The 23,479-nt window shown below is 45.0% G+C and overlaps 1 protein-coding gene across 4 annotated transcripts in view; it reads right to left on the bottom strand.

Moving 5' to 3' along the window:
- LOC115082568 (leucine-rich repeat-containing protein 51-like) overlaps positions 1 to 21,749 on the bottom strand; it is a 54,758-nt gene extending 33,009 nt beyond the window's left edge. Inside the window, exons 1-2 of one of the 4 annotated variants that reach the window (XM_029586785.1) lie at positions 21,674 to 21,749; positions 4,473 to 4,571 (exon numbers count right to left, since the gene is read on the bottom strand). In XM_029586785.1, the coding sequence (XP_029442645.1) occupies positions 4,473 to 4,551 (79 nt within the window). In that variant the 5' untranslated portion in view covers positions 4,552 to 4,571; positions 21,674 to 21,749. Of the gene's footprint in view, positions 1 to 4,472; positions 4,572 to 10,547; positions 10,879 to 11,322; positions 11,451 to 21,673 lie in introns of those variants that run through there. The other 3 variants (XM_029586784.1, XM_029586783.1, XM_029586786.1) reach the window with 3 other exon arrangements.
- Positions 21,750 to 23,479: the final 1,730 nt, after the last annotated feature.

Raw genomic sequence — 23,479 nt, 5'->3', positions numbered from 1 at the left:
GTCCACTGCTCTAACCACTAGGCTATTCTTCCTCCCTAATATTGAAGTCCCATGGAACCAGTGATTTTTGTACTGGAGGTGCAATAGACCTTTCATGAATCTGAATATTTATTTATTGTTTTTTTTGTATACTGGCATTCATGTACACATATCACGTCGGTTTACAGTAATGGGCAAATGTCAGTTTAGAAACATATGCAATTCAAAATTAAGTCTAAATTAACAGTCATGGTTTCAAAATGTTATAAAATCTCTTAAATAGGCAACTAAAATCAAAACAAACTTAAAATCATCATCATAAAATCATAAGACATATAAAATGATAAAATTTATAATCAGTGTAAAATTATTGAAAGGCTTGATTAAATAGCCATGTTTTTACACCTTTTTTTTTAAAGGTTTTAATATTGGATTCCATCCATTCATATTAACGGATGAGTAGAAATTGGTTTACTGTCCGCCAGAACATGGTATGCCACTGAAGATGTGGTGTGACATGAGTCAGGTCTGTTATTATGGTTTGTAGGTTTGCGGGCCCCTGGGCTGACAGTAGAGATGGAACCGCCCACATGGAGGAGCCCTGCGAGGCTCACTGTCAGGAGGTGAGGTCTCAGCAGACGTCAGACACAGCTGTGGAACAGAGTCTTTATTAGAGAGAGAGAGAGAAAGAGGATAGCTACCCGGAGAGTGGGTAGTGTAGAAGCGACACGGTAGTGGTCCGCAGAGTGAAGTACACCGCAAAGTTCTTCAGAGGAGAAGGCTTGGTAGTGGCCTGCAGCGCAGGGTACACCGATAGAATCCTCCTGTGGAGATGAGATGGTAATGCTCTGCAGCGCACTCACGTAGAGATATGGCAGTGGCCTGAAGCACAGGGTAAGGGTTCCCACGAGGTTGGTGTGGTGGGTCCACAGTGAGAGTACTCGAAGGTGAGATCCAGGAAGTAGAACTCTGTAGTGGTCCACAGCACGGGGTACACCGGAGAGCCACAGGATCAGAAGAGATGAAGTACTCACAATAGGCAACGTTCCAGCAGAAGCCCCGGGAGCAGTGAATGTCCCAGATGGTAGGCCCTCCGAGGAACGGATAGCCAATAGCAGAGAAGGGCCCCTGAGGAGCGGATACCCAGAAGGGAGAACGCCCAAGCATTTGAAACGGAAGTCCGTGAAGTGAGGAGTGGAATCAGCAAAGATGGAACTCGTTGCCAAGTCATCAGTGATCAGGTTCAGTACGCTTAAGTATCCGGGAGTGGAGACATCAGAGGGGAACGCCCTCGAGGTTCCTGCCAGGCAACGCTTAAGACTGACGCGCTCGCGCCTGTCCTGCGCAAGATGGTGGTCGGCATTGCCCACGCCATCCCGGGAACGCCAGGTGAGGTGGCGGGAGCTGGCGGAGGCTGCCACTTTCCCCAATGGAGTCAGAGCAGAGAAGAAAGAAGTGAGCATGAGAGGTCGCAGCCGTCTGCGACTGACGGGCGTAACAAGGTCAAGTAAGTATTTTAGCAAATGCTTGGGTTTGCATGAGTATGGGTCCAAATGCAACATATGGAGTATCTATTCCATTTGAAGGCATAATTTTTCTTAGTTGAGGGCATTCTAGGTGAAACTAATATGTTTTCAATTTCTGTATGGAAACAGAGGTCCACGATTACAGAGCATGCAACATTCAAACTGTTAGGTTGAGGGCTGAGAAGTTGGGATGACACAGTGTCCCTTTGTCTTGAGTTAATAATGTTAAGGTCTAACCCCAGATGTATGGGAGGAATCCTGGATAATTGAACACGAGATACAAACTATATCTGTCTGGACCATACTGGAGTGATGAGGATCAGAAGAGAATGATCCTGGAGAAGCTTCTATAGTGTTCTGGGGATCAACAGTATTGGTGGAAAAGCATACAAGAGACTTGTTTCAAAAGCAGCAAGAAAGTGTCCTGAGCTAGTCTGAGGCCACTGGGCAGAACTGAGCATCATTGTGTTATGTTTTTGTATTTATTTATTTAATAATTTTTCTATACCGACGTTCGAGACAAACATCACATGTGAACCCTGGGCCGAGGTGAGAGATGTCTCCACCCACAGGGAGGAGCCCTGTGGGCCTCACCATCGGTAAGCGTGGTCTCAGTGGCGCAGGACACAGCTGTAGGAAAAGACTTTATTGTAAAGGAAGGAAAAACAGAGCGGGAGGTGAAGTCAACACAGTTCTGAGCAGTGGGGTATACCCAGGTGATACCGCTGATGATGCAGATCCGGGAGTGGCCCGCAGCGCGGGGTACGCAGAGGAGTCTGTACTGATGATGGTGTGACAGAGGTGCAGGAAGCCCGAAGGAAGCTGTAGATGAAGCGGTAGAACCTTGTAACTCAGAATGTGCTGGAACAGCTTCACTGAAGAGGAATGGTAGTGGCCCGGGGCATGGAGTACACCGCAGAAAATTCCAGCAAGCAGTAACGTTGTAGTCAGAAGTAAAGTACTTACAAATGGAAGTTCCAAGAATAGCTCCAATGCAGTGGGTCAGGTAGAATCCCAAGGCAGGAAGGTCCTCCGAGGAGCAGATAGCCAGGAACGCGGAAGGGCCCCCGAGGAACGGGTACCCAGGTCGTCAAGACCTCAGGAGGAATTGGAACAGGAAGTCCAAGAGTAGAGCGGATTCAGCAACTAGGAAACTCCTTGCTATCTCGAGTAGCAGAGGGCCAGTCGGCTTCAGTACAGAGGCGAGCTGACGTCATCCGGAGGGGAAGCCCCCGAGGTTCCCGCCATGACGTGTACAAAGGAGGCCCTTGTGCGTGCGCCTTAGGTGATTCCGGATCCAAGATGATGGTTGGCAGCGCCCACACCGTCCTAGGGACATCGTGGAGGTCGGCGTTGGCTGGTGGATGCCGCCACTCGTCCAAGGATTGATGGTGCAGGGGAAAAAAAAAAAGACATGAGCATGTGAGGTCGCAGCCATCTGCGACAGACAGGCATAACACATTGATTTCTTTTCCTGTTTTGTTCTGAGGCAAACAGATCCACCGATGGCCGACCCCGCACTACTACTGATTGCTGCAGAGATCACTCATGTGGCTGAAACATTCTGTTGAGGCGATCTGCCAGCGTGTTGGAAATCCCCAGAGGTTAAGTGGCTTGTATGATAGCTCGATGTTTGCCTGCCCACTGCCATATTGTCAGTGCTTCTTGGCAGAGAGTCCATGATCCTGTGCCTCCCTGTTGTTGACCCAGAACTTGACGACTTCTTACATGAAGAAGGTGCGCGAACAGTGCCAGAGTACATTTATGTGAAACAGACTTTCCTTGAGAGACTAGGTGCCCTGTGTTCAAAAGGAGCTCCCCATCCTCTGGTGGAGGCCTCCGTCACTAGGGTTACTTGTTGGGGAAGCCTTCGAAGAGGAGCTCCTTCCTGCAACCCTCTGTGTCCTGTACTACAGTTTACAATTGAGTTCGTCATCCCTCCAATTTCGCTAACATGAACGACCTGCATAAGAGAAGATCACTTCTAACTAAACAGAGCTAAGTACAAATCAATATCAAAATTGGCGAAATAAGTAGTCCAAGAGTGTTATTAAGACCATTAGTAATGTTTTAAACAAACACCTTAGGTGGAGGGATAGTATTCAAGAACAAAAGAATTATGTTGCTGAAGATGAAATAAAACAAAAGAAAAAAATAAGATAAAATAAAAATGGTATTTACACTTAAAAGGCTATCACCTATTTCTGGTGGAGCTTATTCAGTAACACCGGACATCCGTGTACATAGAAAACATATTGGGGTAGATTTTACAAGGGTTACGCGCATAAGGTACGCGCGTAACCCTTTTAAAACGCCCCTGCGTGCGCCGAGCCTATTTGCATAGGCTCGGCGGCGCACGTAAGTCCCAGGGCTTCGCTAGGGGGGGGGCGTGTCGGCTGGGTGGCGCGACGTTCCGGGCGTTCCGGGGGGCGTGGTGCTGGCCCAGGGGTGTTCCGGGGGTGCGGCCGAGGCCTCTGGAACATCCCCCGGGTTGGGAGATGGTGCGCCAGCAGCCGGCTGGTAGGTGTAACTTTTACAATAACGGTAAGGGGGGGGTAGGTGAGGGGGGGGGGTGGGGTGGAGGGAACGGGCAGCGCGCGGAGGGCTCGGCGCACGCTGTTTTTTTAAAAATGTATCCCATTGTCTTCTGTTTGTTGGCATTTAGTCTATAGGGAAGCCCGGTAGGAACTTTAGTTACATCTGTGTATCTATCCATATTTAAAACACAAGAGGTACAGCATGGTTTGTTTACATTTTTTTAAAGCTGCTTCCTTACTTCTTTAGAAAGTAGAATTTTAACCTAATCACACAAATGCCATATACTCTGTACGGAAAATGCAGCTGTGGGACTGACATAGCCCTGTAACCCTTCCTACACAGGGCAATTCATTATAAATTAGTAGCTCTCGTATGTAATGTTCCTCCCGTGCTGCACCGTACAAAGTGTGAATGAACAAGTCACTCTACCTTGCATGTTATTGATGCATTTGAACGAAAAATCAGCAGGAGGCCCTGGCGTGGAGTAGGGGGATGACTTTTGGCTCATCTTTTATCTTCTTATAAAACCTAAAAGAGAAAAAGCATGTCATTTGAAGGTCCAGCTTCAAACTGCTTGTTACCATCTACTTTAAACTGGAGTTTTAGCAGGTTGTGTTGGAAATGCGTTTCCTGTCACTGTGCTGAATTAGCTAGCACTGAACTGTTTTGAGCTAAGAGGGCTTCTGAGCTGCCTCTATATGTGCACTTACTTTCTTCATATTTCTGTGAGGTCCATATTCAGCTGCTGGATAAACTCATCCAGCTAACTTAGCCTCTGTATTCAGTGGGGTGGCTAGCTAGCCAGAAATAAATATAACCGGCTAACTTTAGCACAGGGGTACAGGCCGACCAGAGTCAGCTGGATAACTTATCGGGCTAACTCAGCTCTTCCCAGTTATGCCCTCAGAATGCCTCTAACTTATGAGAAGTATGCCTGAACAGAAAACCAACACGGAGAAGGAAGTCCCCAGAAACCTCTGCTTTTCTTTAGCCTGCCTGGGCTGAATGGACTCTGAGTGACTTTCTGAGCATGACTTACAGAATGTCCCTGGATATCTGTAGAGGCAGGCAAGCTGGCACCAGGCAGGTGAGGCCTATTCATAGGGTCACAAAGGGGAGCTTCAGGCACTATTCTCAGGAGTTTGTAATCAACACAGCTACAGACGTGTTGATTACACGTCTGTTGATTACACCCCCAAACCAAATAAGCCTGATACTTTCAATGCATATCTAGCATAGCTCTCTGCTTCAACGGCAGGGGAGAAAGTCTGATACTTCACTTTCAACGCATATCCAGCATAGCTCTCTGCTTCAACGGAAGGGGCAATGTAGAAAAGAGGATCTATATATAGACAACAACCAACAAGGACTGAATTACATAGTCGAGTAAACAAAAGCATGGGTGTAGCTTGCTTATTGAGGCGGTTACTACCCCTAACTAAGCTACATATTCAATTAGATGCAGTTCAAACACTGCTCTCTACATTAATGGTGGGGTGGAAGGGAAATAGAACTAAAAGGTACTAAGAGCCAAGAGTAACAAGTAAGAGGAAAAAAAAAAGTGCATAGCTTGCTGGGCAGACTGGATGGGCCATTTGGTCTTCTTCTGCCGTCATTTCAATGTTTCTATATGATTGTCTTGACCAGTAGGATTTTAACAGAACAAAGAACTTTCTCGACAGCCATGGTAAATGGGCTACAAGTCCTGGGTAAACTAATCAGGGGTAGTTAGGGATGATGCTATCATGCAGTTGACATTACAACTTATGTAAATGATCTTTGGGCAGTCACGTAACTCTCTAGAACCTTCTCCAGTATTGAATGTTATCTATAAAAGAAGGATCACTTCCTTTATACAAGGAGATGCTGGTCAGTTTGTCAGACAAAGGGCATCCAGTACCCAGCATCTCCCGAGAACACTTATACTGATTAATAAAAAGAAATTATACTTTCTACTGAGTCTAAGTGTTCTTGTGTCCCTGGCTATAAGCGTAGAGTGTGCTTTACATTACACTTAACCGGCCACATTTTACCCAGATAAACTGGTCTGTAGTTTCCAGCCTCCTCTCTGCTCCCTCTCTTGTGAAGCGGGACCACCACCGCTCTTCTCCAATCCCTACTTCCAGGGATCTATTGAACAGGTCACACAGCGGACCCGCCAGCACATCTCCGAGCTCCCTCAGTATCCTGGGATGAACTTCATCAGGCCCCATGGCTTTGTCCACTTTCTCAATCACTCTCTTCCATACATGCTGTCTCTCTCTCTCTCTCACACACACACACACACACACACACACAAGATCACAAACACATATGCTTGCTCACCATCTCACTCTCTCTCTCCCCCCACTGAACTAGCAACAGCAGCAGTCTCATTTGCTGCCTTAGTGGCAGCAGCACCCTCCTCCACTTCCAGTCCTCGCAGCCTCGAGAAAGGACTACTCAACGGCCGCGGGGGCTGATGTTGCTCCTCTTTTGCTCCGCACTGCTCTTCTTCGGGCTGATGCTGCACGCACTAGCATGATCTCTTCTTCCCGTGTGCATGGTTGCTGCATTCCACTTCCTCTTCCTCGCCACGCGGGGGGAGGGGGGGGTGCGGGAAGAAGAGATGAGGCGGATGCTACTGACTCCAGCTCTCCTGCTGTGTTCTGCCTGGGCTATCAGCATTTTAAGCCCAGGCGGAGGATGAGTTTCTATTTCGCTGAGGCAGGGGGAGCAGCTAGGTCAGCAGGGAACTGGGAAGAGTGGTGACACACCAGCTGAGAACCTCTGGTCTAAGCAGTAGGTGTTAAGAGAGCGGATGAGTATCGCGGTAGCATGCTCAGAAAGAAAGGGATGAATTTTAGTGATGTTATAGAGGAAGAAATGACACACTATCAGTGTTTTGGATGTGTGCAAAGGAGAGAGGCATCAGAGATGACCACAGTGTTACAGGGGAGGATGGGAGCACCATCCACGGAGACAGAAATAGAGGGAAGAGGGTAAGCGAATTATGGCCTGGGGGGGGTGGGGGGGGGGAGAGGGCAGGGCAGACAAATTCTGTTCTGGCTATGTTAAGTTTAAGCTGACAGTGGGAGATCCAGGCAGCAATATCAGACAAGTAGGCTGAGATTTGGAATAGAATTCTTAGTGAAATTTTTGATGTAGAGAGAGAGATCTGGGAATCATCAGCATAAAAATGGGACCATGGGAGGTGATCAGAGCTCTGAGGGATGAAATGCAAAGAGAAAAGAGAATATGGCCAAGGACAGAGCTTTGAGGCACATCAACCAATAGTGGAATAGCAGCGGAGGAAGAATCCCCATAAGATACAGTAAATACCTACAGTACCTGAACGTAATCTACTTTGAAGTGCCTGAAAAATGGAATACAAATCAAATAAATAAATACAAGCACAATGGGAGAAGCAAGAAGAAAACCAGTTAAAGCAGAGTTCCGAAATGCAATCGAGTACAGCATGTCAAGGAGTAGATGGTGATCCATAATGTCATAATCAGCAGATAGGTCAAGGAAGATAAGGCTTGAGTAAAGGCCCTTAACCTTGTACACAACGAGGTCACTGGCGACTTTGGGTAGAACAGAGTGTGAAATACAGAGGGCAAGAGCCAGACTGAAGTGAATCCAAATTGGTTTGAAAGTCAAGACAGCCAAGATGAAGGCCATCTCATCAAAGAACTCTATCAAGTTTGTTTCACATGGATATTCCTCTTTAGCTGCTGTCCTCTATTTTACTTATTTCAGGGTACTGCCCACTACTGACAGATCTGTAGTTGATTGCCTTCTTTGTTTAATAACTCTTGTGTTGGTTCAATAAAAGATATTGCAACATATAACACATACAGTTTTCTGGAACTATGGACAACTGGATATATAGCATGAGACTGTGGACTAGCAATAAAGAGGTCAATATTCAGATGCCAGATATCTGGATAAGTTGTGGGTGGGCAATGGGTGAATCGGGGTGGTGCTACTTAGTTGGATACGATATCTGGCTAAGTAGCGATATTCAGCCTTAGATGGATAACTTACCAGGATAAATTAGACCTGCTTAATAGTAAGCCTAAACTTAAGATGGATAAGACTGTCTAAGTAGCAGTTTCTACTGGGATATTCAGCCGCACGGCCATGCTGAATATCCCATCTAACTTAGTCAGATATGTCTATCTGGTTAACTTAGCTAACCAACTGACTTTTGAATATCTACCCCATCATGTTCCATGCATTTCAGTCCAAACTCCTTGTTACCCTAAGAACATAAGAAAATGCCATACTGGGTCAGACCAAGGGTCCATCAAGCCCAGCATCCTGCTTCCAACAGTGGCCATTCCAGGCCATAAGAACCTGGCAAGTACCCAAAAACTAAGTCTATCCCATGTTACCATTGCTAGTAATAGCAGTGGCTATTTTCTAAGTCAACTTAATTAATAGCAGGTAATTGACTGACTTCTCCTCCAAGAACTTATCCAATCCTTTTTTAAACACTGCTATACTAACTGCACTAACCACATCCTTTGGCAACAAATTCTAGAGTTTAATTGTGCGTTGAGTGAAAAAGAACTTTCTCCGATTAGTTTTAAATGTGCCCCATGCTAAAAAAAGAAAAACCCTTTTGACAGATTTGAATGAGTTCATAACTCATCTATAATTATTCAGAACATAACATGCCATACTGGGTCAGACCAAGGGTCCATCAAGCCCAGTATCCTGTTTCCAACAGTGGCCAATCCAGGCCACAAGAACCTGGCAGGTACCCAAAAACTAAGTCTATTCCATGTTACCATTCCTAATGGCAGTGACTATTCTCTAGGTGAATTTAATAGCAGGTAATGGACTTCTCCTCCAAGAACTTATCCAATCCTTTTTTAAATACAGCTATACTAACTGCACTAAGCACATCCTCTGGCAACAAATTTCAGAGTTTAATTGTGCGTTGAGTAAAAAAGAACTTTCTCCGATTAGTTTTAAATGTGCCCTATGCTAACTTCATGGAGTGCCCCCTAGTCTTTCTACTATCCGAAAGAGTAAATAACCGATTCACATCTACCCATTCTAGACCTCTCATGATTTTAAAGACCTCTATCATATCCCCCCTCAGCCGTCTCTTCTCAAGCTGAAAAGTCCTAACCTCTTCAGCCTTTCCTCATAGGGGAGCTGTTCCATTCCCCTTATCATTTTGGTAGCCCTTCTCTGTACCTTCTCCATCGTAATTATATCTTTTTTGAGATGCGGCGACCAGAATTGTACACAGTATTCAAGGTGCAAGTAAATGAAGTTTTCCAACAATAAGTCAAGCCCTGAACTAATAAAAGGGTCAGGTTTTGGGGAAAAAGGATGGAGGGTGCACAACAGCCCTGAGACATACTAAGAACATAAGAAAATGCCATACTGGGTCAGACCAAGGGTCCATCAAGCCCAGCATCCTGTTTCCAACAGTGGACAATCCAGGCCATAAGAACCTGGCAAGTACCCAAAAACTAAGTCTATTCCATGTTACCATTGCTAATGGCAGTGGCCACTCCGCGGACCACTACCATGTCGCTTCTACACTACCCACTCTCCGGGTAGCTATCCTCTCTCTCTCTAATAAAGACTCTGTTCCACAGCTGTGAACTTAATAGCAGGTAATGGATTTCTCCTCCAAGAACTTATCCAATCCTTTTTTAAACACCATTATACTAACTGCACTAAGCACACTAAGTTTGGTAAATTAAAATTGGATAACAAAAAAAAAGGGAAAAGCAAGTATCCAAAAGCAGGGAATGGAGTAGTCTAGTGGTTAGAGCTTCAGCCTAAGAATCAGCAAGCCAAGGTATGAATCCCACTGCCACTCTTTCTGACCTTGGGCAAGTCACTTTACCAGCCACTACCTCAGGTATAAACTTATTTTCTAAACTTGTTTTGCCATAGAATAAGGAAACCGCTTTAGTAAAAGAGGCCCTTATATTGTATGCCCTCTAGGGCCTGTACCTGGATATACCTTGCCATGAGCTACCACTGAACAAGGCATGAGGCAGATCTAAATCCTAAGACATAACAAGTGCAGAATATGCGTGTTCAAGAGTGAGAACCACAAACCTGCCTGTGCAACATCACTCGGTCAAAGCACTAAGGCATAGCTACAGAAGAGAAGTCCTGGGGCTCCCATGCGGCTCCTTTCCTGACACCAGGCGTCATACATAGGAGTGTATTGGCTCCGCAGGCTTTCCATTCCAGGAAGCCCCAGAGGAGCAGCCTGCATGCATGGTGCACAGACAGCCTGTGTCCAGCAGCTAGCGCTCCACGTGGCCATGCCACTACACGGCTCGATCTGTTCCTGGCTGCAATATAGCTCAGCTGCCGTGCATCCTCCTCTCGGTGGCTTCTAGTCAGCAGGGACCAAGACAAGCTGAGCGTAATCATTCCGGTTTGGTCCCCCTTGGGTGGCATCGGCACCGAGAGTGGAAAGCCTAACACCCTGGCCGCCTACATTCTCTTGGCAGCTTACCGGGTGTTTTCGTTACTTACCGAACCACAAATAACGTATGCCGGGGCTCCCGGGCCTCTGGCTCTCTCCAACATCCCTGCTGCCGATTAACATGGATCTCTCCCCGCCGCGCCGTCTCCACCCTCAGCACACGCCTGCCTGCCGACCCAGGAGGACGCGCGCATGGTTTCCAAGGCAACCGGCGTCATTTGTCAAACATGCGCACAATAATGGAATGTTGGCGGGGAGGAGCAGGAACGTCACCGCGGAAAGCTCTGTGGCTACGCAGTCCTAAGTTCAAGGGGAGGGGCGGGCCAGTAAGGCCTCAGCTCGCGAGACTTCCGTTCGCAGGCTGTCGGGAATCGTAGTTTTTAGCTTTCTTTCCGTTCTTAACTCCTCCCCTCCCACACTCCGCCCCACCCCAGGCCTAGAACTTTCCGGCACAGCAGAGCTCGCGCTAGGGACGCCGAGCCAGAAAGGGGCGACTGGCTCTCGTTCCCGCGCCCGTGCGAGGTCACGTGACGCGCCTCCAGCTCCTCAGCCAATAGGAATCGGTAGGGCAAGGTCGGCGCTCGAGTTTGAATCGTGTGGGAGGAGGGGCGCGGGCCGGGCGAGTGAGTCTCGGCGACGTCGGAGTGCGGGGATTAGATCCCCTTCCCGCTACCCAGGCAGGCCCGGAAATGAGGGGAGGGGAGGTTGGGGGTTGGGTCCGGAACCAGCACTAGTCTAGCCTGTTATGAGGCGGTTTTGATGACTGGTAGCGTATGGCTGGGCGTAATAAAAAGCGCACAGCTTTTACTCCAAAGACTACCAAACCTCTCATAAACGCGCTCCTTCCTAGAGCCAAGAATAAGGCCGAAGAGGAGCCTGTGGGGCCGAGGAAGGCCTTCTAGAATGATCCCAACGGTGATTAGAGGAGCTTTTTATCTGGAAGGCTGCCGAAGGACGTTGGACGAGCCGCAGATTGAAATTCATAGGCTGTTCTTAACGATGTGGTCTGAAGGGAGTTGGCGCACTTTTTATTTTGGGGGCGTGGCATACCGCCATGCGTATAAGCTGGCAGCCTGCTCCCCAAATTCCCATACGTTTTGGTATTTGATAATTGCTGTTTCACGCTTTTGAGTACCGGAAAGCGGGCAATAATAAACTGTCTATCTTTCTGTGCACGGTTTGGTAGACTTTGATGTTGAAATGGGGGCAATACATAATGTATTTTAGTTTCTTCTTTTGGGATAATTAAAGATACTGTGTATTTTTGCTGACCCCACAAAGTTCATAATGTAAGTTTCTCCCTGATAAAATGGCGGGTAAAGCAAGTTACCCAAAATCACAAGGAGCATCGGTGGGATTTGAACCCTGGCTTCTCTGGTTGGAAAGTTATCGTTTTTTAAGAAACATTTATGCAAACTTTGTGAAATTGTTGAAAACTTTTATCCACCTACACTCCATGGGACTGTGAATTTTCTGAGAAAACCTTGCTGGCTCAAAAATATATTTATGGAGTGGGAGGGAGGTTTCATATACAGTGTAGGTGTCCCCGCACCAATACGTGATTGGTTATAATCATCAACCTGCCTTTAAATAATTTTTTTTTTTTTAATCTAAGTCCAAATAGAATGTCAGATTCTTCCGGAGGCTCATGACTGACCAGAATCAACATGAGGTGGTAAACCCAATTCAACAGACCAGAAGGATTAATGTGCGGAGAGGTCGGAACCCCAAAAGGTTGGTTATACATCGCCATCACATTCCCCTGAGGAAAGACTAACGTCTGAAACATGAACGGTTCGTGTCGGGATTATCATTAAATGATCCCGACCATTGACCAACAAATTCGGGAAGCCGGTCGTGGATCCGACTTTAAAATCTATTTCAAGCCTCACAGCTTGAATTGTATTTATTCTGTACATAAATTCAATGTCTACAGTGCCACGGAAGAATCTGACATTCTATTTGGACTTAGATTAAAAAAAAAAAAAATTATTTAAAGGCAGGTTGATGATTATAACCAATCACGTATTGGTGCGGGGACACCTACACTGTATATGAAACCTCCCTCCCACTCCATAAATATATTTTTGAGCCAGCAAGGTTTTCTCAGAAAATTCACAGTCCCATGGAGTGTAGGTGGATGAAAGTTTTCAACAATTTCACAAAGTTTGCATAAATGTTTCTTAAGAAACGATAACTTGTCAGCGATAGAGTTGCTCTTGATTTCTGTTTGATTATTGAGAATCGCTGAAATCTGTGGTGGTTTTCTTTTGATATATTTGGATTCTCTGGTTGGAAGCCTGCTGATCTAACCACTGGAGTACATGTCCATTTCTTCCCCATTAAGCTAACAGAAACATAATAGACCAAACTGCCTAGCCAAGCAAGTTGCTTTTGTTAGTATCTACCGCTTCTTGCAGCTTACCTCCATGCCTACCTACCCTTAGGGGTAAGTATCTTCTGCTCTGTGCAGGTTACCCCTGTACCTTTTTTTTTTAAAGGTGGTAGTGACTGCCACTATGTGTGGGTTACCCCCCCTTGCTTTTTGTTAAGGGTGGTAGTAGCTATGGCTCCATCTTGCAAAAGTAATACACTAAAACATAGGTTACCCCATTTTTTCATTTCTGTTCTGGAGTTTGTAGGGATCTGCAGTGTTTATCCCATGCCCTTTTGAATTTCAACAGTGTTATCTTCTAGGATTAGTCTCATTGGGATGCTTTGTAGGTTGTGATGCCTTTTAGAGCAGGCTTTGATCTAACTGGTTTTCTTTAGAGATGAATGTAAAGTTGAAGGAGGGAAGGATGTTATGTAAAGACTGGATTATCCCTCAACATTAGCAGAAGTAAATTGCTGGAAATGTCTGCAGTGACCAAGGTTTTTAAGGTACTGTAGTCACTGGGCTTGATTTACTAAGGTTTTCTCTCATTCTGAGTCTGAGAAAAAAGCTTAATAAATTGGGCATTAAGTTGAGGGTCACTGATATAAATGTAGTGAGATTATATTGCCTATACTTTTACTGCACCTAGCTGTCCATAGTTTTAAGTTTACAAAATATCAAACAAGTTGGGCGGGAAAAGGCCTTTGGTTCTGCTTTGCCTCCTGGGTTGCTCTGTTTTTCTATTGATGGTTTTGCATTTACATCAGTTTTGTCTGGTAAAATGGAAGGAAGCCTAACATCACTCTTCATTGTTCAGCATTGTATTCTATAGTAAACTTTCTTTTAGGCAGCAATATGTCGGAGCCATGTAGCACTTTTTATGCTTGGACTGAAAAGGCTATTGCCTAGTGACCTTATGTTGATGTATTTCTATGTCATGCATAACCAACTAGAAGTTAGGTAGTCAGTGTATTCATTATTATTGATACCAAATATGAATAGGTAAAATTCTATATGCATATTTTATGACCCCAAATGCTATGATTTTGCTTTCAAATTACACTAATACTGTTATAAAGTATTGCTACCAATCCATTGATGAACAGTGAAACAGACTGGACAATGCTACTGAAACTAATAGGCCTTTAATGAACTCTTCCTAAAAACTTCTCCCCTGCCAAAAAAAAAAAAAATTTTTGGGTTGATGTCTGGGCCGGCACGTCTTATTAGGCAAACTAGGTGGTCTCGGGTGTCTACCTTTAGGGGGTGCCTATTGAGTAGAGATTTGGTGGTCCGTGAGCAGTGCCTATCCTGTTCATAGCACAAAGAAGCATACACTCGGGCGCAAATGCAGTAGAAGCCAGGGCTGAGTCTGGGGGTGGGGGCACAAGACCAGAAGGCTTACCTAGTGTGCCTAATATCCTTGTACCAGCCCTGCTTAACGTCATACTTTAATATTTGTAATAGATTTCACCAAGAAATGTTTTTTTGTGTGTGAAGTCAACTTTTGATTTAGACTGATCATGTAGGTGTAAAAGTGGATTTATCAAATCACTTTTGATGAAATATATTCTTCATATAGTTCAACCAGAATTTTTGGGAGCCAGGCGAAAAATGATCTAGATTGAATTTTGCTGCAGTTCTTGTGTCACATGTCTAGCTGGTAGCTGGATTTTGTCATTTATTCTATAAAAATAGCAGTATATTTTTTTCCTGCAGGCTGAATTAGCCATGCTGTCTGCCCGGGACATCACTCTGGGGTGGCCAAGGTGGAGCTTTCTAAGGATGATAGAGCTTTGCTCTGAGTGCGGCTGGACGTACAGACCTTTTATCTCTTATAAACAGACTTTAAATTGCTAGCTAAGATCATTGCCAATGTTTAAGTTTTGTTATTACAACACTGGTACATGAGGATCAAGGGGGTTTTATGCCCGGACGGATGGCAGATGATGATGTCTGAAAAATTGTTAACCTCACACACTACGTTAAACACATGAAGACATCTTCAGTCTTATTCGGTGTAGATGCTGAGAAGGCGTTTGACCGTGTGCATTGGCCTTTTCGTTTTCAAGTAATGGGGAAAATGGGGCTTGGAGAATATTTTTGCAATTCAGTCAAGGTATTATATAAGAATCCTCGGGCTTGTATTAAGATTAATGGGGGATATTTTGAGGTGCAGCGTGGTACAAGACAAGACTGCCTATTGTCACCACTGCTATTTGCGATTTGTATTTAACCACTGGCTGAAGGGATTAGATGACAATCTGATATTAAAGGAATCTCCGTGGGGGGGAAACAATACAAAATATCCCTATATGCCGATGACATTTTGTTTACGTTGGCCGAGCCAGCTTCCTCCCTAAGTGTAGTGGTGCAGGTGCTTGAAGTATATGGAAAGGTATCAGGATTTAGAATTAATATAGATAAGTTGGAGCTGTTTCCCATCTGTTTAGCGGGGGATGAACAGGGTAGTCTTAAAGAGGTTTCCCTTCCAATGGGCTCGCTTGGCCGTGAAATATCGGAGTTATGGTGGGGGCAGATTACGCTAAGTTGCTCCAATTAAATTATGGACCACTGATTAGGAAACCAGAACAAGATCTGGTACACTGGGATAAGTTAACTATATCTTGGCTTGGGTGGATTGTGGCAGTCAAAATGTCCTTAATCCCAAAGATAGAATATCTATTCCAAACTCTGCCGTGTAATGTCCCAGTGGGATACTTGAAACATCTCTAAAGGAAGATCTTTTCTTTCATCTGGAGACATTGGCCAGCCCTCATTTCCAGAATGGTATAATTCCTACCAAAATTAAATGGAGGCCTGGGGAGTACCTAAAATTTTAAAATATCTTGCTGCTGCCCACTTAAAGGCCATCATTGATTTCCACAATAGGATGACATGTAAACAATGGGTGGTCATAGAAGAGGGCATGTTGAGAGAAGGGAAAATTTGGGCACATTTCTGGACTCGAGGGAAGCCCCTGTACAATTTATCAGATATATCACCATGCACAGCGACCTCTCTGCTGGTATGGAAATCCTGGAGTACTAAAATTGTGGGCCCTCGCCAATACACATTTACCACAGCTATCTGGCAGTGTGATGCATTTCCTGCAGGCAGGGAGGGTAAAACATTTAGACAATGGGAGAGAAGGGTTTATGTACCTTTGGCAAGGGCAGTCTATATTAGCCTTTGAGATGATTCAGGAACAATTTCATCTGCCACAGGTAGACTACTTTGCCTACCTTCAGCTGAGACACTTTCTCCTTTCCAAACAAGTGCGGGATAATCTCTGTAAGGGAAAATCTTTATTCGAAGGGATGTGTGACAATGCCCACAAGATAAAAGGGGTGATTTCGAAGTTATATATGCTACTGAATTAAGTATAGTGGAGGCAAAGTTAATTATGTGAGGGAGTGGGAACGGGACCTTTTAAAGAGTATTCAGAGGAGGAATGGGATCTTTGCTTTAAGCAAACTTGCAGTAGTTCCATCTCGTCCTGCTTCGGTGGGACCTAACCCCTATCAAACTTCATAAAATGTATCCCAATATTAACAATAAATGCTGGAAAAATTGTGGATTGGTGGGAGATTATTTACAACTGTGTCCAGTGGTACGGGCTTTATGGTCCAAAGTGGAAAGTTGGTCGAACCAACTGCTGGAGACGGCTGTTCCCTGTACGTACCAGGATCAGTCCAGACTCCTGGGTTTGGCCCCCCTCCCCCCAGCAGATGGAGACATAAGTTTACTAAACAAAACTCCGCCTCATATAGGCTGGTGCCACCTACAGTCTGGCAGTATTCTTCTGTCTCCAGCAGGTGGAGGAAGTGCCAAACTTACAGTCTGTGCTAGAGTCTATTTAGAGACAGGATAGGGAGTTAATTAGATCAGGAGTGCAAGGGACCACAGTGTGTGCCTGCAGGTCCCAGTCTTTGCCTCCCACAGGTGGGAGGTCCTGAAGGGATCATCCCCTGGTTTCAGAGGCCACTGAGGTACTGGGGGTTTTGACCCTTTTTTCCAGCGTGAGGTCACCTGGGAGTGATACCGGGGAGCCCAGCTTACTCCCCCCAGTGGATCCAGGACTCGGAGGCGATTTGGAAGGTATTTAAAAAAAAAAAAAAAAAAAAAAAAAAAAAGTATTCTTCCTTGTTGGGCTCGACTCTCCCTTCCCTCCGGTCGCGTTGGGGATGGGTTGCGCTCTGTTTCACCGCGTTTAGGAGGGGTGCCAGTAGATTTTGTTGCGGGCAGACATGTCATGTTGGGCCGCGTGTAGGGACTGCGGAGCCGCGCGATCGCGGCTCTCATGCGATAGTTTATGTAATACTTGCCTCTCTGGGGGAGAGGGTGCCTCTATGACTCCAGGAAGGGTCCGGGTCCAGACCATAAGAGGCGCTTTTGGGGAGCTTCAGTCGGCTCTCGAGGCCTTCCCGTGAAGCGCAGGAACGGGCGCCATTTTGAATGCGCTGGGGTCCGCATCTGAGGCAGTGGGCGCCATCTTGGCCCTGCTCGCGCCGGTGGCCCCTGCAGTGCATGAAACAGCGCTCGGGGATGGAGGATCCCTTGCCGCGCTTGTCCCCGCAGTGCAGGGTCCCTGAGGGGGACAGACTTGTGAGGCCTGATTTGGCTAGGGCTGCGGAGGTCCGAGATGGAGATGATTTGTCTTCAGACTCTTCATTTTCTTCGGACTTTGTTTTACTGATGTATAAGGCTTTTAAGGCCCGGAAGGTGAACCGGTAGATATAGTATACTTGGATTGTCCGAAGGCGTTTGACAAAGTTCCTCATGAGGCTTCTAGGAAAAGAAAAAGTCATGGGATAGGTGGTGATGTCCTTTCGTGGATTGCAAACTGGCTAAAAGACAGGAAACTGAGAGTAGGATTAAATGGACAATTTTCTCAGTGGAAGGGAGTGGGCAGTAGAATGCCTCAGGGATCTGTGTTGGGATCCTTACTTTTCAATCTACTAGATAAGGGAGCCCTGACCGACGTGCCGCAAATGCCCAGTAGAGAGCAGCTCTACCGCGCATGCGAGCACGTCGGCCAGAGCAGAGCGTGCCCGGAAAAAAAAAAATGGCGCCTGCTCCTTAGGAGCAGGAGCGGCGGCAGCAGCAGCAACCATCAGGAGCAGCAGGAGTAGTGGCGGCGGCGCGCGAGGCAGGGAGGAGCAGTGGCGGCGACGCGGGAGGGACACCCCCTGTCTGCCGGTTGTGGATGAGCTGTGAGGAGAGAGTGAGGGGAGGGAGGAGAGAGTAGGGAGGGAGGGGGGGGGAGGGAGGAGAGAATGAGGGGGGGAGGGAGACGTGAGGGGGGGGGAGGAAGTGGGAAGGAAATGGACCAAAAACATTTTTTTAAATGTAGCCCGTTGTTATGGGCTTAACGGCTAGTATATTTATAAATGATCTGGAAAGAAATACGACGAGTGAGATAATCAAATTTGTAGATGATACAAAATTGTTCAGAGTAGTTAAATCACAAGCAGATTGTGATAAATTGCAGGAAGACCTTGTGAGACTGGAAAATTGGGCATCCAAATGGCAGATGAAATTTAATGTGGATAAGTGCAAGGTGATGCATATAGGGAAAAATAACCCATGCTATAATTACACAATGTTGGGTTCCATATTAGGTGCTACAACCCAAGAAAGAGATCTAGGTGTCATAGTGGATAACACATTGAAATCGTGGGCTCAGTGTGCTGCGGCAGTCAAAAAAGCAAACAATGTTGGGAATTATTAGAAAGAGAATGGTGAATAAAACAGAAAATGTCATAATGCCTCTGTATCACTCCATGGTGAGATCGCACCTTGAATACTGTGTACAATTCTGGTCGCCGCATCTCAAAAAAGATATAATTGCGATGGAGAAGGTACAGAGAAGGGCTACCAAAATGATAAAGGGGATGGAACAACTCCCCTATGAGGAAAGACTAAAGAGGTTAGGTCTTTTCAGCTTGGAGAAGAGACAGCTGAGGGGGGATATGATAGCGGTGTTTAAAATCATGAGAGGTCTAGAACGGGTAGAATCGGTTATTTACTCTTTCGGATAACAGACTAGGGGGCACTCCATGAAGTTAGCATGGGGCACATTTAAAACTAATCGGAGAGAATTCTTTTTCAGTCAACGCACAATTAAACTCTGGAATTTGTTGCCAAAGGATGTGGTTAGTGCAGTTAGTATAGCTGTGTTTAAAAAAGGATTGGATAAGTTCTTGGAGGAGAAGTCAGTCAATTACCTGCTATTAATTAAGTTGACTTAAAAAATAGCCACTGCCATTAGCAATGGTAACATGGAATAGACTTAGTTTTTGGGTACTTGCCAGGTTCTTGTGGCCTGGTTTGGCCTCTGTTGGAAACAGGATGCTGGGCTTGATGGACCCTTGGTCTGACCCAGTATGGCATGTTCTTAAGGTGGGCAGAAAACGGCCTCACACTCGGGATGTTCTGGCTGAATCCCGGAAGCGAGCCAAGGCCACCACGAAGCTGGACCTGCAGGGAGGGGTCAACGCCCAGCCATCGTCCGGGTGCTTCAGCTAGATCCGGATATTTCTTCGGATACAGATGATCAGGGTGACCCAGATATACCCTCCCTGCTTCCCAGGGGGGTTGAGGGAGAAACCGACCCCCAGCAGGGGGTCTCACGGGATGGATGGAGATGATCCGAAGGTCGTCTGTCTTTTTCGGAGGGATGAGCTGGATCCCCTCATTCCGGGTATTTTAGGGGAATTGGGGATTCAGCTCCCCCAAGAGGAATCTAGATTGAGGGCTATGGACCCAGTGGTTCTAGGTCTTTGGGGGCCGCTGTCAGCTTTCCCTTTCCATTTTTCGGCAATGGACTTGATATTTAAGGAATGGGATATTCTGGATATGGGGCTTAAGGTCGCAAAGGCAATGGATAAGCTCTACCCCCTACCGGAGGAGGCCAGGGGCAGAGGTTCTCAGTGCTTTAGACCTTACAGGAACTCAGTTCCAAACACCCCATTTCGGAAGCATTTTGGCTGTAGACCAGTGTTGGCTTTAATCACGCCATCTACCTAACACTGTCTAGCACTGTAATATTTCCAACAACTTATTATCAAGCTCCACCCATTGGGATTTCTCTTTCTTTGCACATTGAGGCCGATGCTATATACTGCGCTCGGACGTGCGTCCAAAACCCCTTATGCAATAAGGGGATTAGCACATCCAAACAGCACATGTAAATTTGTTGATGAGGCTATTAGCTGTTACCCACTTATGCAAAAAACAAAGTCCCCAATGCGCACATTTCTACTCAAAAATTAATTCTCTAGGAGCCCCTAAAGTTAACAGAAAAGCAGAAAATACTGCTTTTCTGTTGTTCCTCTGACTTTATATCGTGGCGATATTAAGTCGGAGGAACCAAAAAAGGGAGTAAGGGAAAAATTAAAATTAAAAAGCTGTTGGTCAGGTTAGGAAAACGGAACTCAATTAACGAGCGTCCATTTTCCTAACCCGTGCCTGTGCACAGGTTAGGAAAATGAATGCTTGTAAAACTGTTTTCCTAACCCGCACTGACAGCCTCCTCTCCTGGGTGCTTGATGTCGAGGAGGCGCTAGGGATGCACAATTTCCCCTAGAATTGTCTTTTTATTGCAGCAGCTCATTTAAACATTAAGCTGGGCGCCCGGGAGAGGTGGATCGGCATGTGCTTAGGAGAGCCTGCGCTTAGTCATGAAAGCCCATTTTATGTGCACAGGTATTGCATCGGCCTTACTGTGTAAGATGAAAAGCCCCAGTAGTTGGGATATGGAAGGTCTGGCCTCCTTCCTCCCAGGGAGTCCCCAATTTTTTTTTCTTTTTTAAGTCAAAGGTGTTTCTTATTCCATAAACATTTAGAATATAAACTCTTGGTGTAAAAGATTTATATGGGATACTCCATGGAAAATGAGAACACACAATTTAGCTGAGCCTGTAGGACCATATCTAAACACAGTTGATCTGTATTCTGCAGTACAGAAGTTATAGCTCAGCAGTAGTCCTTTAAATCTGCCTTCATATGGTGCATTTTAGAGCTCATCTGGTAATTGCTAGTATTATTGTTTTACACATTTGTCAGAGGCAGTTCTACATCCACTTGCTGTTTAAGTGTATTGCCAGAGAATTGGTTGCACTTGTGGGGTAATAAGGTGAGATAACTATACCTATTCTTTGGCTTATATCTGGTGAACTGCGTTCCGAGACTTTTCGGTCAGCTTGTCAACTAAGAGCCTTGCAATTAGGATCTTTTCAATCCAGGTCTTAAACTGCATTAAAAGGATTTTCAAATTAAAATATATTTAAAAAATTTCTGAATTGATGATGCCCCCATTATATAATTTAGAAATTCTCTTTGGAAAGATGGTTTGGTTAAAATGAGTAAGTGGAAATGTGGCCTAGTTGGGACTAGAGAATGCAAATGTGTGGTGAAAATGCAGCAGATCTTCTGAGCAGCTAGAAAGTTATGTGTTTCTGTCATTGGCAGGGCCTAAGGTTTGGAACTCCATGCCAGAATATCTAAGACTGGAAGCTAATCTAAAAACATTTCAAAAAGCTTTGGAAACGTGGCTTTTCACCCAGGCATTTAGTAGCAGTTGAAATTAAGAGTTATATCCCAGAAGCTATAAAACTGTGTACAAATTTTTGTTTTGATCTATGCTGAGGTTTAGATAATTTTGTGAGTTTAATTTGTATCTTGATTTTATTGCTGTATGAAGAATGAATTTTAATGTGTATGCTTTGTGAACCGAGGTGATGTACTCCAACCAAACATCGGTATATAAATCTGTATAAATAAATAAATACTGGCCTGGAGATAGTAGTCTTGTCACTTTCCCCAACTCTAGTCCTGCCCTTTTACTACTAAAAATAGCTTGTTAGAGTGGACAACTTGATGTAGTTGATCCCTGCAAGCAAATAAAACCTTTTGTTAACTCAAAGTTTGAATTATGCAAATGCATGTTGATGAGGCTATTAGTCCCTGGGATACTGAAAGTAAAATGTGCGGCCAAGCAACCTGGTAAAGTGTATAGAAAAGCAAAAAATACTGCTTTTCTGTACACATCTGACTTGACTCAATATCGCTAGGATATTAAGTCAGAGGAACCAAAACTTAAAAAATTCTGCTCGCCGGTCAGTGGTTAGAAAAACAGAGTGTCTGTTGTTGGACCCTCTGACAGCCACCTCTGCCGCTAATAAGGAGGCACTAGGGACATGCTATTGTCCTTATTAGCACACCACTTCATTTAAATACGGAAGTGCCTGGGAGCGTGTCGGGAGAGCGGGCGTTCAACAGGGAGCACCTGCTCTCCTGCATTTTTTTTTTACTGTATCGGACTGTTAGACTATACCTAGAATATTTAGAAGCAAGCATGGATTGAAACTTGATTAGCCTGTTGCTTCTGGAAGCCAAATTCAAAGCCCCTTAATCCACAAGTGAATAAGTTCATTGGTTTCAGCCTAAAAACTTCGCTGCCACCACCAGCGCTGCACAGTTCTGCATGATCTCTTGTCAGCTTTCCCAGTCTTGACCTGGGCAGGATTATGCAAGTTTTTTTTGTTTAAATTGGGACCTACTTAAGGTGGTACATCAAAATATGATACAGTGCCCAACAAGCTGTTTGTTGTGTTGCACTCTATGAAGGTGCTGTTGCTTTTGGTCAGTGAGCAGTTCTTGCATGCTCGTTCTTTCTGAGGGTCCATAGTCCATTACTGGTCTGCACCCGGCAAGCCTGCCAACAGCAGCAAGAATGATAACTGAGCTTTGAAAGCAAATGTAAAAACTTGTACTGCATGTTTACTTTCTGCACTCAATTCCAGTTCCTGGTGTGGTATGTAACCTTCATGCTATACTAGTTCTCATTTGGTTGTAGAGAAGTTAATCGGTTAAAATTCCCATGTAGCAGGATGGGTAGTTATGTAGTCACTTATGCATAGAAAGCGGTGTACAGAATCCATTGTTGTGGTCATTATTAAACCTCTGTCCTAGTGTTTGATTCCAGTTTCATAAAAATGTGATGGTAGCATGATTCAACCTACAATTAGATTGTTATATAAAATCTCTCCCTGTATTTACATGATTTACTTCTAAATGTAATACAACAGAAATGTAAGTAAATCATGTAAATACAGGGAGATTTTATCATGACTGTTCTCCTTCATACAGTACTTATTTATTTATTATTTATTTATTGTTTTTGTTATACCGAGTTTCATGATAGGCATCACATCAACCCGGTTTACAAATAAGAAGGAGTGTAAAGCATAACGTAACGTAAAAAACAATATTTTCAATAAGAACCTTGAACTTTAAATACAGTGAATCAGAAAAAGGGAGAGGGAAAGTTACAAAAAACAAGGAAAATAAACTTGGGATGGAAGGGGAGAAATTGAACAGCACAATATTTACATTTCAGCCTATTGATACATTAGAATAGCAAGTGAAAAAATAAGACTATGAAACGGTACATAGGTAATCAAATGAATAAATATGACAGTTGTGAATGGTAATAGTATGATAAATATTCAGCAGGAATTAGTGAGAGAGGGTTTGAGGTTGGTTGATTCGTGTTTACATTCCATTATTGCATACGAGTTAGTGCTAGTGAGAGGAGGT

This window comes from Rhinatrema bivittatum, unplaced genomic scaffold (genome assembly GCF_901001135.1).
Source record: "Rhinatrema bivittatum unplaced genomic scaffold, aRhiBiv1.1, whole genome shotgun sequence".
NCBI classification, from domain to species: Eukaryota; Metazoa; Chordata; class Amphibia; order Gymnophiona; family Rhinatrematidae; genus Rhinatrema; species Rhinatrema bivittatum.
Note: the sequence above shows the minus strand (reverse complement) of the source record. Positions and strands in the feature narration are given on the sequence as shown.